An 18,571-nucleotide genomic window follows, 5' to 3' on the forward strand; every position below is an offset into this window, starting at 1 on the left:
ATATAGGCAGTGAAAGAATGTGTCTTTCACAAGTATTCTCTAAGAATCTCAGGGGTTTGTAACAGTGAACGTGGAGATTTATGGCTTTAGTTGGCCAAGTGCATATTCTTCAGCCTGTGATTTGTGGTCTCGTGAACAACCACAAAACACGTCCTTTGCAATTAATTGCCCTTTGTACAGCCTATTCTGGGTCTTACTAACAGCATCTGAAACTGAAGAAAAACTCTACCAGTTCTTACATATTATTACTTGGAAAATGATCCTATTAAAAATTTGCCCTGTGGTAATTTCAAAAGAAGTCATTCTTAAAGACTTAATTTTCAAACTGTGCTTTGAGTCTCACTGAAAGACTTTAGGTGCTACTAAGAAATTGTTTCACACCCAAAAATGAAAGTGTGGAAATTTCAAAAATTTTAATATCCTTCGAGTACATAAGTCTTAGTCCAAATCATAAAATTTCTTTGCATAAACATTTGATATTAGGGTTGTAGTGTGTTTTAGAAGTAGAAAATCCCGTGAGAAGACAGTAGCAAAATGTTTTTATTTTTTTATTTTATTTCTTTGTCTGATAAAGGAAATTTTATTTAGTTTTTATTTTTAATTTTGCTCTTTGATTTCTTTTTTTTTTAATTTTATTAATTTACATCCAAATTAGTTCGCGTAGAGTGCAACAATGATTTATTTGCTGTGGGGAGCAGGGTGGTGCCCCAGATGTAGAGAACAGAGACATCCCAAATGTCACGGGATCTTGTTGACTTGATGATGCATTTCATGTTACATAGAACATCTTAAAAAGCACTTGTCTTAACAGAACATACAGAGCTTTAGTGCTTCTATTTTAACTGTGAAAGATAGTGCATGTACTCGGCAAAATAGAAGTTTAAATTATACAACAGTTTATAAGTGAAAGACCTTTCTTATTGCTACCCAAAGGTAGCCATTGTTCAATTTTCCTGTATATATTTCCAGAAATGTTTCTATGTTAAGTGTACATGTTTTTTCTACAGATGAGAAATCATATTCTGAGGCATCCTCCCCCCTCCCCATACTATATTTGGCCATTTTGAATGTCATTACATAATTCTACTTCATTCTGTGTTACTGCCACAAAGTAATTTATTCACCCATCTCCCTTTCCATATATTTGTTCGCTTTGTTATTTGGCTGATTCAAACAGCACTGCGGTGAAAAAGATCTTTGTAGTATACATCTATGCAGTGTAAATATACAATTGTGGGCTGACTTCCTGAAAGTAGACTTAAAGGAGGGTCAAAGGCTGTGTGTGTGGTTTTCAGTTTGAACAGTTACTGCCAAATGTCCCTCCGAACTGGTTGGTCCGATTTTTACATAACATAGGACTTAGAATGGCCATAGCTGCAGCACATTCACAGCGTGGAGCCTGCCTGGGATTCTCTCCCCCTCTCTCTGCTCCTCCCCCTCTCATGTTCCTCTGTTCCTCCCCCTTGCTCACACATGTGCTTGTATGCACTTTCTTTCTCCGAATGAATAAAACATTAAAAAAAAAAAAAAAAGAATGGTCACAGCTGGAGATTTTGGAACAGTATCCTTATCATCCTAGCTAACATTTATTAAGCATGTTCTGTGTGTACTGTTCTCGGTGCTTCCTTTACTTGTAATAACCTATTGAATCTTCACAATGACCCTGCGGAGTAGGCACCCATTTTACAGATAAGGAAACTAAAACTGAGTCATACAGGAAGGTTACTTAACTAAAACGGAGTCATATAGGAAGGTTACTTAACTTGCCTGCCTATACATCACCATAAGTAGTGAGTGGCTGAAGATTCGAATATATTTCTGTTGGTGATGGAAGACGAACACAGCCAGCTTGGATTGGTAGAGATGATTCACAAGATGAGAGACAGAAGTCTGGGACATAGCTGTGAATGTTTACCTCAGGAAGAGTACAAAGAAATAATGCAAAATTTATTCTTGTGGGCAAAGTGATGTGGAGAAAAATAAACGTACTCTTAGGCCTTTTAAGAGAATCGGGGAGGCCCTCTTAGAATTTTTTTCACTAGCCACTGACCAGAGATTTGGAATAAAAAATTGTACCAGTTGAAAATGAGGCCAAGTTAGAAAACCGATGTGTATGTATTTTTTTTTTTGTCTTCTAAATGAGTTGGTTAATTAAAGCCTGGTTTTTTAAAAACGTCAATTTCTTGGTTGTCCCTTGTGCCATACCAGTTTCGTTTTCTAGCAAAAGGGTTTTTGTTTTGTTTTGACAATGGAAGAAAAGTAGATAACAAGAAAAGAGTTTAATGCTAGTCAGGCAGAAAGCAAAGCTCTGGGTGTCCCTCCGGCAGGTCTTGTCTGTCAATATTCTCTAATTCATGGTGTCAACCTACCAAGGAAACAGAGTGAGCTGGATTAAAGAAATAGTAAAACTAGTGTTGGGCACCCCCCCCCCCCGCCCCCGGCCAATTACCTTCTGCAAGAAGTAGCTGTTGAAAGTTAAGTGTTTTAAATAATTGGGTCACTGAACAACATAAATTTTAAAAAATGATTTGTTTTAAGAAATTGGGCCCTCAACCTGAGTACAGTACACGCTGGTTTTCTGTGACCACTATTAGAATTCCATAGAATCTTACAGCTTATGGGGACTTTAGAAACAGTCTTGTCTTACCCTCTTGATTTGGAGAGAGAAAAATGAGGCCCAGAGATAATTAAACTTGCCAAGAAATACTGATTAAGTACACCAAAAAGTAGGTTTTGGGATCTCATCTTCAGATGGCCAATCTGGGCATTTTCCCACCATACCATCGCTCTGAAAATAAGTGATGTTTGCAAGTATTGTCTAAATGTTAAATTTTCTGATGATTACTAACATAAAATGTTGTTATCAATTTAGTGCTAATTATTTAATAGACCTAAAGATAGGCATATAAGCATAAATGTTTGTAACACTCTGAAAAGGAATCAAAACTAGATTTTAATATAAATTATCCATTCTATGGGTAGAATAAAAAAGGATTTAATGTGATTGCTAGAATTTGTATTCTCATGGGGCAAACCTTCTCCAGGTGTCACAATATTTTAATTTTTTTAATTAAAAAAATTTTTTTTTTAATTTTTTTTTTTTCAACGTTTATTTATTTTTGGGACAGAGAGAGACAGAGCATGAACGGGGGTGGGGCAGAGAGAGAGAGGGAGACACAGAATCAGAAACAGGCTCCAGGCTCTGAGCCATCAGCCCAGAGCCTGACGTGGGGCTCAAACTCACGGACCGTGAGATCGTGACCTGGCTGAAGTCGGACGCTTAACCGACTGCGCCACCCAGGCGCCCCTAAAAAATTTTTTTAATGTTTATTCATTTCTTGAGAGAGAGAGAGCGGGCGTGAGTGGGGGAGGGACAAAGAGAGAGGGAGACAGAGAATCTGAAGCAGGCCCCAGGCTGTAAGCTGTCAGCACAGAGCCTGACACAGAGCTCGAACCCACGAACCATGAGATCATGACCTGAAGTCTGACACTTAAACAAATGAGTCACCCAGGCGCATCATACCCACAATCTGTTTTAAAAGGGGAAAATAGAACTTTTTAAAAGAATATAGAATGAAACCAATAATCTCGCTTATTAGAGAAAATTTCTAATGGGATCAGTCAAGGCAGTAATCAAAAGTAGGGTTAGATGTATATGGTTTAAGGAGGGATGTTTGCAATTCCAGTGTCCAGAACTGCCCTGTGCTATCACAGCTCATCTTCACGCAGTCTTGAGAAATCCCCATGAAGGCGGCTGTTAGACTGGTGGATAATGGAACAGGAGAACAAGTTAGGGAAAAGCTTCATAAGTGCTGTCTGTATGCATGCATCTAAATAGATAAGGCATTGATAAAGGGGCCAAAGAGTTCCCGCAGAAAAAGTCGAGAGAGAGGGATCAGAGCTAATCCAAGCAGGACATCAGACCTTAGAATAATGTTCAGAATGAGGGTGATATTCAGAAATGTTGAATATAGCAAAAATAGCAATAAAGATTTGGGGAAAAGCAGTCATGTCTGGCCACTAACCATGTTTGAGTTTCTTATACAATAAGGTGGTTAAGAGTGAAAGGCCAGTTTCTCACTCAATATGTATTGCTTGTGATTAATCTGAGGTCTATTCTTAGGAAAGAGGTCGCCCTGGTTCTTTCTCACTGGCCCTGAATTTCTAGTGGGGGGACCTTTGGCAACTCACCCGTCTTCTCTTTGCCCCTGTTTCCTTCTCACTAAAACGAGTGAGGTGACTTCCTGCCCCACCCAGTAGATCACATGAAGAGCACAGTGTGTAGAACGGTTTTTGACACAATAGGCTGTGCGTGTGTCATTACTGCTGCTGCTTCCCTTACAGCTGAGACAATTTATGCAGTCTTGTTTATTTTTCCACTTGTTTCTCCATAACAAATAAAAAAGAAGGGAGGCAGATGGTTCAAAGAAGAACACATGTCAGAGGCTGGTAACACCTAGGACCCAGTTGCTTCCCAGGAACATCAGACATGTACTTTCATCAGCAGTTTCTTTCACGGACTTCTTAGGAGACAGTCTTCCCCTCGGCGTGTCTCAGTGTCCCGTGCTCTTTTGGGGGGGGGGGGGGGACTCCCGAGAACAATTGCATGCATCTCTTCCCGGCCTGTGTCTCTGCATAACAGCAGCCGCACAACATAGGAACAGAGAGTTGATTCGCGGATGTGTTTCACTTGGCTCCTGGAGCACACATCTGTGTAGAAGAACCAGGATCGCACAGAGGAAACTGGAGACACGTTGCCAAAATGAAGAACTCTGAGGATCACCCCCAGGAATATAGTGATAACAGTACTTTTACGAGAAGCTTTTATATACGTTAGCTCATTTGATTTTCTCAGCACTGAGGCATGTGAAATAAAAATGAAGCTGTCTTCCCCCTATTTTGACTACAGTATCTAGGTCTACTCTTAATATGTTTACATTATTAAAGCATTTCCAAAGTGTAAAGATTTCTCTCCCTATGCTAATCTTCAGCTTCTAAAATGGTCTCCTGCTCTGTTAACTGCGACTATTAAGCTTACAACAGATGGGCTCTCGTGGGACCCCAGACAGGGGACAGAATTTTGTTGTAGTTTTGGACATTTGCCCTAGTTTGAGGGACTAGAAAGACCTGGCACCTTCTATTTCATTTTATAGGTTCAAATACCGTTGGCTATCACTGGGTTTTGGCTTGCTGAATGCACTGGTAACTGGGGTTTTGCTAACTTTAATTCTCCATTTTAGGAGGAGAGAAGGGTTCAGCATTTACACTGCCATTGTAACTATTTTGTTAACATGTTAAATAATAGTCAAGGACTGTTCTAAAAACTCATCAGATTTCTTAAGCTTTTTAAAACCGTGCAAGTGTAATACAGTCTAACTTCAAAGCTGCTGCTATAGCCTTTGTCCCCATCATCTGGCTTGTTCAGTCTCCAGATGAGTTCCGATATTCTTTACTGCCAGCCTTTAAGTCACCGTAAGCACTGATTACTTTGCCTTCTTTTTGTGACTACTTAAAGAATAGTTTTGAGAGGCACCTGGGTGACTCAGTTGGTTAAGCCTCTCACTTACGCTCAGCTCATGATCTCACAGTTCTCGAGTTCAAGCCCCACATTGGGCTCTCTTCTGTCAGCCCAGAGCCTGCTTCGGATCTTCTGTCCCCCTCTCTCTCTGTCCCTCCCCCTTCTCAAAAACAAATAAACATTTTTTAAAAGCACGGTCGGGGAGGGTGCGGGGGGGGGGGCGGCACCTGGGTGGCTCATTTGGGTAAGCATCCAACTCTTGATTTCGGCTCAGGTCATAATCTCACGGTTTCGCCGGTTTGAGCCCCACGTGGGGCTCTTGCACTAACCTCGCAGAGCCTGCTTGAGATTCTCTCTCTCTCTCTCTCTCTCTCTCTCAAATAAATACACTTAAAAAAAAGAATAGTTTTGAAATGACATTTCTTTTATCTCACCCCATAGACCTGCCTCAAAAGATTTGCTTAGAAAAAGTGTTTTTGAGATAAAGTATAGGACTGAAATGAAAAGTCCCACCTTGAAACTGCTATCTCAAGGACTGAGATTCTTGACATCAGTTAATGGGTAGTGACTACTTCATTGTCTTATAGCAATGTACCTGGCCCAACACCTTCCCCAAGGGGACAGGGAATAGCAGTTGTACCAAGGTGCTCTCTGAACGTGAAGCTAAAGACTGAAATTGCCCTCTGAGTCTGTTTGATCACACCAATGACTTACAGCCACATAGGTTTGCAAACATGCCTGGAAAGCCCCAACTCCAATGCCGTCTTCTGATGAACTCAGTGTTGCCGTGGAGCCGAAGCCACAGCCCCCTAATTTTGGGGGGAGGTGAGGGTTCAGGCTGGCAGGGAGCTGCCATCCACAGAAGCCCTGAGGGCCCTGGTGCTGGCTTCATGTCACCCTGTTTTGTAAGATGAGTAATGTGTGTTCATTTTACTACTTTCCATCCACTGTCCGGCTTTGTTCTACCTTCTCATCTGAAGCAGTACCTAGTTTTGGTTACATCAAATGAAACCCTTCAAAATTTTTACTGTCTTCTGGAGTCTGAATAAACTAACTAAAAAAGTTTAATTAACAGCTGGCCAAATCCTGTGGTCATTTTTTAAGACAACTTTCCTTCTTTTGTGGATTTCATCCAGACATATAATTGAGCAATACTGTCCTCAGTGTGACACAGAGATCCTTTGTGAGATCCTTTGTCCTCACAAAACACACTGTGCCCTTCCCAGTACTATTGTGTCCCCGAAGGAAAGCAGTCTCATAACATGGTGTGGCTGAGTTCCCACTTAAATCCTCCTACAGTCAATAACACCGTAACAACTTTTGTGGTGACAGATGGTAACTAGACTTACTGTGGTTGCCATTCCGTATTGTTTATAAATGTCGCATCACTACGTTGTACACCTGAAACTAACACAGTGTTTTATGCCCTTTGTTCTACAGTTTTTAAAAAATATACGCTACAAAAGTGATAAAATAGTAAATTTCTCTTGATGCATGGTTCAGAAAATGTCCCTTGTCACCCCTAACTCTGACTTTCGCACTGTCTTGTGTCTAGCCAAGTGGACAGTCAGCTGATTAAAGCCAACATTTGAAGACAGATATCTTCGATCTCATTGTCTTCTAATGTCTTCTGTGTAGGCCATTGCCTAGACGCTGTGAAAGTCAGATGTGCTTATGGCCATTGTGTGTACATATCTGGCGGTGTGTTACTTTTTTTTCTTTCTATCTAGGACCAGGAAGAAAACAAGGGAGCAACAAGTTGGCCTGAATTCTACATTGATCAGCTCAATTCCATGGCTGCTGTAGGTATACTTTCTGTTCAGTAGCACAATGTAAAATGCAAATTTGTCACACAATTGCACCGGAAATTCTCTTGAGTAAGAACTACCAAATGTCATCATCTTTCCAAACTCCATTCCAAACACTCAGTGTTGGTGGCGGCTGCAGGGGGCAGGCGAAAGGAGGGCAGAAGTGGTACTTGGCAAAATGATTTTTTTCCCAATATGTTTTACATAAAATCAGCACACACTAAAATACAAGTGAGTTTAATGTTATAAGAGGAAATGTAATCTTAACTCTGGCTTATGTTCAACTTTAACTTGCAATTGCTCTTACCGATCATTTGGAGCTTTGTTACAGCAGCACTATTCTACAAGTTAATACCATTTAAAGGTAATGCAATGAAACTATTGCTTCTCTCTTCTCCTCCCATTCTCTTTTCACTGAGGACTTGCCTACTAAGTTCCTGGATTCTTGATTTCACAGGGCAGCCAGGTACTCTTTTACTCTGTTAAATTAACAAAAGGAGTCTATGGAATAGGTGGTTGAATGAAGAAGCACAATAATTATGCCGAGATGTCCGTGGGAAATCTTTGGTTAAATAATTGCTTGAAATCCATTCTCAGTATCTGAAATACGCATCTTTATCACATGGACATCTCTGTAATATTAGCGTTCTGAGCAGCTTGAAGGGCACCTATCGATCCCAGCTAAGATACGCAGCAGAAAACAAGTCGTCAACCTCTGAGTGTTAGCGGCTCAAATCCTGCTCATGTTGATGAAAACCGGAGATTGCCCACAGCGGAACAGTCTCGTGATTTTAAGAGTCACTCTGTTAGATTCAACTTTGAGTTTATAATATCCAAGCAAAATGATAGCTTCCATGACAAATACTTTCCTCTACCTCTTCCTTTCCTCCTCCCGCTGAGCCTTTTTGGAGAGTTAGCTTCTTAAGACTTAGGGCAGACATTTTTAAAAACATTGTCTAATATTTTGCTGCTGCTTCTGCTGCAAACGTTAAAAACTGGCTAGAATATATGAATCACTCCCACTTTTACTAAACTTTCAGAGGGCTTCACTTTTAGTAACTTCCTCTTTTCTAGTTTTTCCTTTGAAGATACTTCTGCTGTTGCACAATGAATAATAAACAGCCTGGTAAATGTGAACAGGGCTGTATAAATTATAGAAGAAACTGCTAAGCTTTTGCCCTGAGGATTTCTAGTCTAAAAGCAGAAAATAATCTCCACAGCCATCCAGGATAAGGCATCTTGCACAGGGGCAGAAATGAGAAAAGAGTGATCTCAGCATTTGTATGAATATGTTAGCAGAATGCGAGGCTTGTGGTGACCATCAGGGATTTTCTGTGTATCACCTAAGCAGTAATAATTTAGAGCCACTTACATTTCCTTAGTGTGAAGATTGTATTCTCAATTCTTGTTCCTGGCTGTTAGAGTGGGGGAAAAAAAAGAGCTGTGGGCAGGCTGTCTTTCTTTCTAATTAAGTCAGCATTGTTTGATGTAACAAGGGAAGTTGCTTCTTCGTTAATGAATTCACTTCTATCAATGGAGAAGTACTAAATACCGTGGCATTTTCTTTCCTTCAAATTTTGGGGGCAGTTAGGTTAATTTGTCCTTTAGTGACTTAATCCATGCCTTGTACGGAGTCAGCCTGGCTCATTTCCTGCACTAGAAGGTCTGTGATGTGCCAATATGAGGCACTTCTTTAAGAGCCTCCTTTCTCCCTTGGCCAGCTCCTTGGACAACCTTTTGCTACATTCATGAGTCATCTACATTTTAATTATATTTGTTTCCTAATCCGAAGTCCTCTCCAAGAGTGTCTCAAGGCAATTAAATCGTCAGTCACTTGGCTATTCTTTGTGTTTAACAACTAACAAAGCTTTCTAATGCTCCTTTAAGAACAGAGCTGGCATCTGTCTAGGGTTAAAGGCAAAAAGCAGTAACAGCTCATGAGTCAACGAGACCTTAGAACTCCTGCATATGTAAAGAACAAGGAGTTCTGATGAGACCAAAAACCCTATGCTGAATTTTCTGTCTTTCTCACCAAATGTGTTGCCACCACCTCCTCCTATAGTTCTGGCTGATCTCTCTGATAACTGCATTGGAAAAGTCCCAATGACACCCAGCAGAAATCCAGAGACATTGTCCCTGGAGACTGAAAACACATACAGCTCTTCCATATCCTTTCATGGCCTGGCAGCTGGACTCGAGCTCTCTAGCTTAGAGATTTGTTGGAGGGGCATTATCCACATTGTTATCATCCATTGTCTTCGGCATCAACAGCACCTACTGCCATTGAGTGTGAAGCATGTGACAGGCAGTATAACAGGCACTTTATATGTTGTTTTAAATCCTTATAAGCACCCGGTGCTATAAGTGCTGTTGATAGATAAGGAGTCAGGACTTGGAGAAAGGTTACCTTGCCCAAGGTCATCTAATTAGGAAACAGTAGAGCTGGAATTTAAACCTATCAGTCTGAGCTCACAGATTCCTTTCTAATTTGCCTCTCACTAATTCAGTTTTTAAAACCCTTTGGCAAGTACCAGAGGCCTGGTGATCCCACCCTCGCCCACCCCCACCCCGCCTCCAACTTTTCTGAGGTGGGGCAGGCATCTGTTTCCGTTAATGCCTCCAGAGTCTGATGAACTGTCCAGGTCGAGAACTGCAGCACTTACTGGTCTGCGAAGCCGTTTGTGGAACAAGTTCAGTTACTTTACGTAAGCCTCTTCACAAGAATGCTTTGTTCTTGAAAGGACCCCTGAGTGATCGGTTGGCTTTTAAAGAGTGAAAAACAGTGTAATAAAAGTACAGCCCAACAGGTTCGAGAAGGACCTGGCCCTCCTTTGTATGTGGCTTCTCCTCTGTGCTCTCAAGGAGGAAGATGTGAGGTGAAGTGCAGCGTGCTTAGCCGACTGGCTTATTGACTTCACACCAGTGAAATGTCTCAAACAGGAGCTTGGTTCCAGACTCCCAGCCAAGAATGATTTCTGTGCTTGGTTTGTCCATCTTTCTCAGACTTGCATGTTCCCATGTACAGCTTAGTAGCCTTCATCAGAACATCCTCTGCCAGCGCACACTTTGTCTTTTGCCCACCTCTCAAGTGAGCAGGGATTTGGTAAGTGCATAGAGCACCCCAGGAGGCTACCACAAGCCTGGGCTGTGTAGACCAAGGTGCACACTAGATGTTTAGCCTAGCAGCCATCTTTAGAAAGGTGGGCGTAGCTTCTTTTTCTACAAAAAGCTGCAAACCAAGCCTTCTTCCTACATGTGAAGCTTGAAAACTTTCGACTTTATGTAAATCATGTTGAAAAATCACATTACAGCGACACGTCCATCTACATATCCTCAGTTTTCTCAGTACAACAAACACAGTCTTAGAATCAAATCTAATTGCATCACATGCAGAAAAGAGTATGTCACCTCTATTTTGAGAGGAAGGTAATGGTCCTTATACTGGGAAAGGAAATTCCAATTTAATTTTCTTGACTTTTCATAAATCTCCCAGCTCTACTAGGGAGAGACTTAATGTAGTCCGTCTTGATTCAGATGTTTCACCCTCTCCAAGATTGTTAAAAGAGTAAATACATACATCTTTCTTTAGAATTAGTGAACCATAATAAGAAATGTATGTCTCTGTGTGATTAAGTTTAGGAACGAGCAGTGATGTTCATGAACGGCTTTATTCTGAGCTGCAGATTCAAAAAGTGATTGCTTAAGAGTCTAAACAAGTTCAGCTTTGCCTTAGGGGATTAAACATACTTGGCTGGATTCATGCTGAATTTTCCAGGGAATACGTCTCCTAGAGCTCTGAAGAAATTTATTGGCTATTTCTGCACATAGCCTCTTCCCCTACCATCCATTGGTCACAGCTGTCTAGGCGCATCACCAAGCAAGAGGACAGTGTCAGCAGAAACAATAACCAGTTTGAAAAACAAGATTTTACGGATTTTTATTTCAGTTGCCTTAAATGATACTGATACATTTGTTTGTTTGGAGGTTTACCCCCTCCTAGTCATGAAGTCAAATTTAGGCTTCAGTTAACATTTAGTTACTCAGTGCTGATACTATTAACTTAAAAGAAGTAAGTAAAGCCACCCTTGGATGATTTGTGGTCCTGAAAGAAAGGGAGAGACTGGATCATTGAGACACATGATTAAGAGCCAACCCCCCGCCCCCCCCCCCCAAGCAATACTCCAGACTGTTTCCCAGCCATGCACTTAATCAGAATTAGAAACAGGTAGGGAGACTGAATTAGAAAAGCATATGTTCAGAATAGGATGAAGACAAGGAACCAGTGGTTCCGTGGGTGGAGTATACCTGAGGCCATTAAGATTTGGGGATACTTTTAGTACAACTAAGTGATCATGGACTCAAAGGACTAGAAAAGACTGTTTAACAAGTATAAACTTGACTGGCATCCATGGCCGTGATGTCAGCGGAGGTCTGCTTCCTTGTGCCTCATTCTTCAAAGTGAGGTCCATATATACCTGCAGCATCAGCACCACATGGAAACTAGTCAGCAATGCAGCACCACGGGCTTCACTCCAGACATACCATGTCAGAACCCTCATTTTAACAAGGTCCCCGGATAATTCGTGTCCACGTTAAAGTCTGGGAAGCACTGCTCAAAAGATCCCTGTGTAGGGAAAGCGTAAACACACTCCTCCTCCTCCTCCTCCTCCACCACCACTACCACCACCCCACCACCACCACCCCACCACCACCCCCCACCCCCCCCCCACCTGCCAAGCCACACACACTCTGTAGCCAAATTTCCAAATGGTGTTGAATCATTTCTAAAGCTTAAATCTTAGTCTGAAGGAATTGTCCAACTTAGTATCATATCGGAGTTCATTGCCCTTCTTAAATAATTTAATGTGACAAAAAGTGTAAAAGATTACACTTTTTGGCTTGAGGATTACACATATTGCCTTGGTTTGATAGTGTGATAATGTTACTAACTTTAGTTGCCAGAATACTGTATTTAACTGCAGGCCTAATCCTCTTTCTATAAAATATAAATAATTATATCTTCATTAGAGTGTAGTTGCAGAGTCATTTACAACTATAGTCAGACAAACTGCAATCTGTACCGAAGATTTCTAAATGTTTCTTAAAGCTTTATAATTTGAAAGAACTTCTGGCAGAGATAATAAATCTGAAATTCTTAGTACTTTTACTCCATATTTTGGTTTTGTAATTATCTTGATTATAGATTTATTACTTATTTATTTGTCTTAAAAGTGATAATAGCATGTAATCTGTAGGCTTGTCTTGCTTGTACCCTAATTAAATCATAGAATTTGAAGAGGTAACTTCGATTTTCTTTGCATAGAGAAAATCTCTCCTGGCTTTAGAGAAGGAAGAGGAAGAAGAGAGAAGTAAAACTATAGAGAGTTTGAAAACAGCACTGAGGACAAAACCAATGAGGTAATTCTTTTCTGGGTAGCATGTGCTACTTTCCACTCTTCTTTTTTTCTTCTTTTCTCCCTTCTTTTCTACCCTTCTTTCTTCTTTTTTCCTGAAATAGCCAAACTTTCAAGGATGTCTTAAATGCATGCAATTGAACATAAGTGAAATACTTTAATTGTTGAACATTGAATGAATTGATTTTCTTCAATTAGAAGATATGCAGACAGCTGTTAAGATGGCTAAAATAAAAAAAGAGACAGCAAGTATTCGTTGCAGGTACACTGCTGGTGGGAATGTAAAATGGTTCAGCCACTTTGGAAAACAGTGGGGCAGTCGCTCATACTGTTAAACGTAGTATCGCCGTATCACCTGACAATTCTATTCCTCAGTATATAGCTAAGGGAAATGAAAACCTGTCTCACAAACACCCATGCAGGAGTGTTCATGTTAGCAGTATTCCTCGTGGCCAAAAAGTAGAAACAACCCAAATTCTATCAGCTCATAAATGGATAAATAGAATGTGATATATCCATACAATGGAATATTATTTGGCCCTGAATACAATAGAATATTGAAATAGAATAGAATATTGATACATGCTGCAACATGGTTGAGCCTTGAAAATATTTACGCAAAGCGAAAGAAGCCAGATATGCAGAAGACAAGATAGTATATGATTCCATTTATACGGAAGATCCAGAAAAGGCCAATCCATACAGACAGAAAGATTAGTGGTTGCTTAGGATTGGGGTGAGGGGGAAATGGTCTTTTGGGGATGATTAGAGTGTTCTAAAATCAGATGATGTCAGGGCGCCTGGGTGGCTCAGTCGGTTAAGTGTCCGACTCCAGCTCAGGTCATGACCTCGCAGTCTGTGAGTTTGAGCCCTGCATTGGGCTCTGTGCTGACAGCTCAGAGCCTGGAGCCTGCTTCAGATTCTGTGTTTCCTTCTCTATCTGCCCCTCCCTTGCTCATGCTCTGTCTCTCTCTCTCACACTCTCAAAAATAAACAAACATTGTGGTGCCTGGGTGGCTTAGTTGGTTAAGTGTCTGACTTCAGCTCAGGTCATGATCTCACAGTTTGTGGGTTCCAGCCCCGCATCAGGCTCTGTGCTGACAGCTCAGAGCCTGGAGCCTGCTTCTCAGATTCTGGGTCTCCCTCTCACTCTCTGCCCCTCCCCGCTCGTGCTCTCTTTCTCTCTCTCAAAAATAAGTAAACTTAAACAAAAATTTTAAATAAATAAACATTAAAAAAAATTGGGGGGGGATGCCTGGGTGGCTCAATTGGTTAAGCATCTGACTTCAACTCAGGTCATGATCTCATGGTTCATGAATTCAAGCCCCGCATTGGGCTCTATGCTGACAGCTCAGAGCCTAGAGCCTGCTTTGAATTCTGTGTCTCCCTCTCTCTCTGTTCCTCCTCTACTTGCACTCTGTCTCTCTCTCTCTCTCAAAAATAAATAAAGATTAAAAAATTTTTTTTTAATTTTTTAATCAGATGATGTCAATGGTTGTACATCTCTGCATATCACTGAATTGTACATTTGAAAGTATGAATTTTATGGCTTGTGAGTTATATCTCAATAAAACTGTTACTAAAAAATGATGGAGACACCTGGGTGGCTCAGTCAGTTAAGCGTCTGACTTCAGCTCAGGTCATGATCTCACAGGTTTGTAAGTTCCAGCCCTGTGTCAGGCTCTGTGCTGACAACTCAGAGCCTGGAGCCTGCTTCAGATTCTGTGTCTCCCTCTCTCTGTGCCCCTCCCCTATTCTCGCTCTGTCTCTCTCTCTCTCAAAAATAAATTAAAATTTAAAAAAAAAAAAAAAAAAAAAACCATGATAGGTAGTCAGCCTTCTCTGTGTGTCTCCCACGCCTTCATTTTCCATTAATTAGGTTTGGTGAGATGTTGGGGTGCTTCTAGTTACATTTCATTAACATAGGTGCTATGAAAGAAGCCAATTGATTCAACCAATTGGGCTCCATCTGGGTTGTGTGATTGCATGAAATGGCTGGAAAAATAAAGATTTCATTTTCTTTATTTAACTATAAAATATTAAGAAAAACCTATTGACTTATCAAAAATTCTGTGTAGTTGTGTGACACAGGTTTTCTAGCCAATCCTAACTATATCAATGTTTCCCTATTTGTGTGTGTTTTGCATTCTCAGATGTTAATGGGTATCCAAGGCAAAATAAATTTGGAAATTTCTGGTGCAGTCGTATAAGCAAGTTGTGTTACTTCTGAAATTTTCAGAGACTTCAAATGCATATGCATATTGTGAATTATTCTCACTGACTTTACAGTAAATAAGCACTATAGATGTCAATTAAATTAATGAGCAGTGACAAAGAATTGCTATTATTTTATATATTGGGATTCCAGCAGCATGTCCTACAAAAGAAGAGTTTTGCTGCAGAATGTTAATAATATAGATTGTCATCTGTTTGACAAGCAAAAATTCTAGAATTTAAGGATGCTCTTTGACATTCATTGATATGGGTCAGGGGTTAACGTAAAGGTATCTAGGGGCTGAATGCTATAACAACGCGGGATCAGCAGATGACTTTAACTTAAGACACATATTCTGAGTGTCTTCCTGTTCCTGAGTTTTTGTGGTTGTATGATCTGTTAATTGGTTCTTTGTATCAGCTGAGATCTTTGTATCTCAAAGAGAGATTATTTTACCTGAGAGACCTGACCATTGGGTTTGTGCAGAGGAAGAGGCCAGGAATTAAGAAGACTTCATCAGTGTAGATCTTTGGTGCTCAGGACTCATGTCTTCCTTCCTCCTGTCCCTGCAAAACTTTTCCATTAAGGGCTATTAGAAAATTCCAAATAAACTTAAGTCTGATACATTTTAACCTTCTTCTCCTGACAGGTTTGTAACCAGATTCATTGACTTGGATGGCCTGTCATGTATTCTCAACTTTCTAAAGACCATGGACTACGAGACCTCAGAGTCTCGAATACATACCTCTCTCATTGGTTGTATAAAGGCGCTAATGAACAACTCTCAAGGCCGGGCTCATGTCCTGGCTCACTCTGAGAGTATAAACGTGATTGCTCAGAGTCTGAGCACAGAGAACATTAAAACAAAGGTGGCCGTGCTGGAAATCTTGGGCGCCGTGTGCCTGGTTCCCGGGGGTCACAAGAAGGTTCTGCAGGCCATGCTGCACTACCAGAAGTATGCCAGTGAAAGAACCCGCTTTCAGGTGGGCATGCTCCCTTGCCACTTGGTCACTCACCCCTTTTGACAGCTGCCTTCCTGGCCCTGAAGGGGGAACATGACTTATTTCCCCCTGTGATGATTACTCACACTATGTCTTCCAGTCTTTCTGTCCTTTTGGGTTTTAGTACCAGAGTAGAAGCTTTCTATAGTTAATCAACCTGGGATTTTAGATTTACTGAACTTGAAAATGTGGCCCTGCTTTCTACACATCATGTAGCATATATCTTTTGATTCCATGAAATGCAGTGTTCCCTGAAATTTTTATAGGTTACCATTCTTGATTTAGTATTAATATATACAGTGGGATTATGTCACCATATTTATGCTCAAATATAAAGAGCTGAGTTGACAAAGCAGACAAAATATGTATTTTGTGTGTGTGTGTGTGTATACACACACACATACATACATATATGGATGTATGTGATGTGGGAATTTTGAAAGAGTTTTTTGAACTAATTTTAAGAAAAATAAAAGATGGCTTTCTATAGATCCATGTAATTCTGACTAAACATGAGATTTTTAAAAATTGACTTCTGAGTATAAGAATTAATAAAGTGAATTTACAATTAGTGATTCAGTCCTTTGTTTCTATATTTGTGTCCTTGGTAGACATTAATCAATGACTTGGATAAAAGCACAGGGCGGTATCGAGATGAAGTGAGTCTCAAGACTGCCATCATGTCCTTCATCAACGCAGTGCTGAGCCAAGGCGCTGGGGTGGTAAGAACCTTCCATACTGCTATTGAAAACCTGTATTATTGAAGAAGAATGTTTAAAAAAAAAAAAAAAGATTACTATGTAGTCCAAAAAGCATAAATATGTATTTTATCACCCTTTCACTTTCAGGAAAGTTTGGACTTTAGACTTCATCTTCGCTATGAATTTCTGATGTTAGGAATTCAACCTGTAATAGATAAATTAAGGGAACATGAAAATTCAACATTAGATAGGTAAGTCAGACTGTTCTCATCTGAGATCATTCTCAAGCTTTTTCTGTATGTGTAGTGCTAGCCTGTGAACTACATGTGAGCTTTGTGTAGCATAAGGAGCTGGCCCCAGACTGTTAGTTCACTATGATGCTTTTATATTCAGACTTTCTCTGTGAAGGAAGCAGCACATTGTGTGGAGAACCTCATGTGGGTTCTGGCATCAGGCTGAATCCACATTCTTGTCTTACCTCTTTCACTTGCTATATATTCTGGTCAAGTTACTCAATCTTTCTGAATCTTCCTGTTGTGTTTTTTTTTTCCCCCCTAAGATATATGATGATGATGACAACTATGTTTTATGGGCTATTATGAAAATTGGCTATAAAACTTGGAGGCACCTTGATAGGCATTGGTTAATTTTCACTTTCTTGTTCATTTGCTCTTGTTTGCAATCATTTTACCATTTCTAAGATCTCCCACCAGCTCTCAGATCTCTCCTGCTCTCCTACCTCGTTCATGCACTCTTTGATATTCTGTGAACATGTCAAAATATTCTTGCCTCAGGGCCTTTGTACTTGGTATTTGCTCAGCATTAAAAAAATCTTCCTACAGATGTCCAAATTGCTTATTGCTCCCTTCCAAGAGACCTGTTCCAGCCAGTGTGTGTCCACCACTCACCTTACCTCCCATTATTCTTTATTCCCTTTACTCTGATACGTTTGTCTTCATAAAACTTATTATCCCCAGTTGCTAAAATACATAGTAGGGACTCCATAAATATTTGAATGAATAGGTGAATGGCATGAATATTTCTTTGGTGGTCTTAATTCATCAGTCAGGCAAGTGGATTTGCTTTTTCCATAAAAGAAGTCTGTGAGCAGAAGCTGGACTTGGTTGTGTTGGAATTTGATAAACATTTATTAATTATCTAATGTGTACTAGGCATCCTAGGCTTTGAAGCTTGTCTCTTACTGTGATCTCACTCAGAGTATCTTTTTTCCTTAGAACATAGTTAAGCAAAGGCATTCACAATTTTGTCTTATTTCTTTTAGAGCTATCTCTGACAATTTAAGAAAGGCCTTAGTATTAATGTCCTAATTCCTATGTGCTTGTGTTTGTAGGACATTCTACTTTTAATAGCTTCTCTTTTATTGGATTTCAGGCATTTAGATTTTTTCGAAATGCTCAGAAATGAAGATGAACTAGAATTTGCCAAAAGATTTGAACTGGTACGTATGGTCACAATTATTCAGATTTAACTCATGAACTCATGGACTTCCCTTGCCGTAACGTGTGTTGAGTTGACGTGGACCGGTACAACCGAAAAGCAAAATCCGGGTTTTGTTTTGCTACCTAAGTGGTAGGATTAGCCGTGCGTGCCTCGGATTTGCTTACCTTGCGTTGCAGCTATTGAGGATACCGGGCGTTGACTTAGATCTCTTTTTCATACGGAATAGGTTCACATAGACACAAAAAGTGCGACTCAGATGTTTGAGCTGACCAGGAAGAGGCTGACCCATAGTGAAGCTTACCCTCACTTCATGTCCATCCTGCACCACTGCCTCCAAATGCCTTGTGAGTGTGTTTGTGACTTACATGTGTGTTTTTGAATGTTTGGACATCATCCAAAGGGCTCTGTCTTCTGAGCAGCGCTGATTAGCTTGGGTGCACACCAGGGATTCCA

General features: G+C 40.4%; 1 protein-coding gene across 5 annotated transcripts in view; it reads left to right on the forward strand.

Annotated features, from left to right (window-relative positions):
• Positions 1-18,571, forward strand: part of DAAM1 (dishevelled associated activator of morphogenesis 1) — a 178,292-nt gene that overhangs the window by 112,887 nt on the left and 46,834 nt on the right. For all 5 annotated transcript variants that reach the window (XR_006293399.1, XM_043556272.1, XM_043556270.1 and 2 more), the window contains 7 exons: positions 7,249-7,320; positions 12,650-12,744; positions 15,605-15,938; positions 16,568-16,678; positions 16,805-16,908; positions 18,050-18,116; positions 18,345-18,462. Coding sequence is in view for 4 of the 5 variants with exons in the window: in XM_043556272.1 (XP_043412207.1) it covers positions 7,249-7,320; positions 12,650-12,744; positions 15,605-15,938; positions 16,568-16,678; positions 16,805-16,908; positions 18,050-18,116; positions 18,345-18,462 (901 nt within the window). In the remaining variant the exon portion in view is untranslated. The remainder of the gene's footprint in view (positions 1-7,248; positions 7,321-12,649; positions 12,745-15,604; positions 15,939-16,567; positions 16,679-16,804; positions 16,909-18,049; positions 18,117-18,344; positions 18,463-18,571) is intronic.

This window comes from Prionailurus bengalensis, chromosome B3, assembly GCF_016509475.1.
Source record: "Prionailurus bengalensis isolate Pbe53 chromosome B3, Fcat_Pben_1.1_paternal_pri, whole genome shotgun sequence".
Taxonomy (NCBI): Eukaryota; Metazoa; Chordata; class Mammalia; order Carnivora; family Felidae; genus Prionailurus; species Prionailurus bengalensis.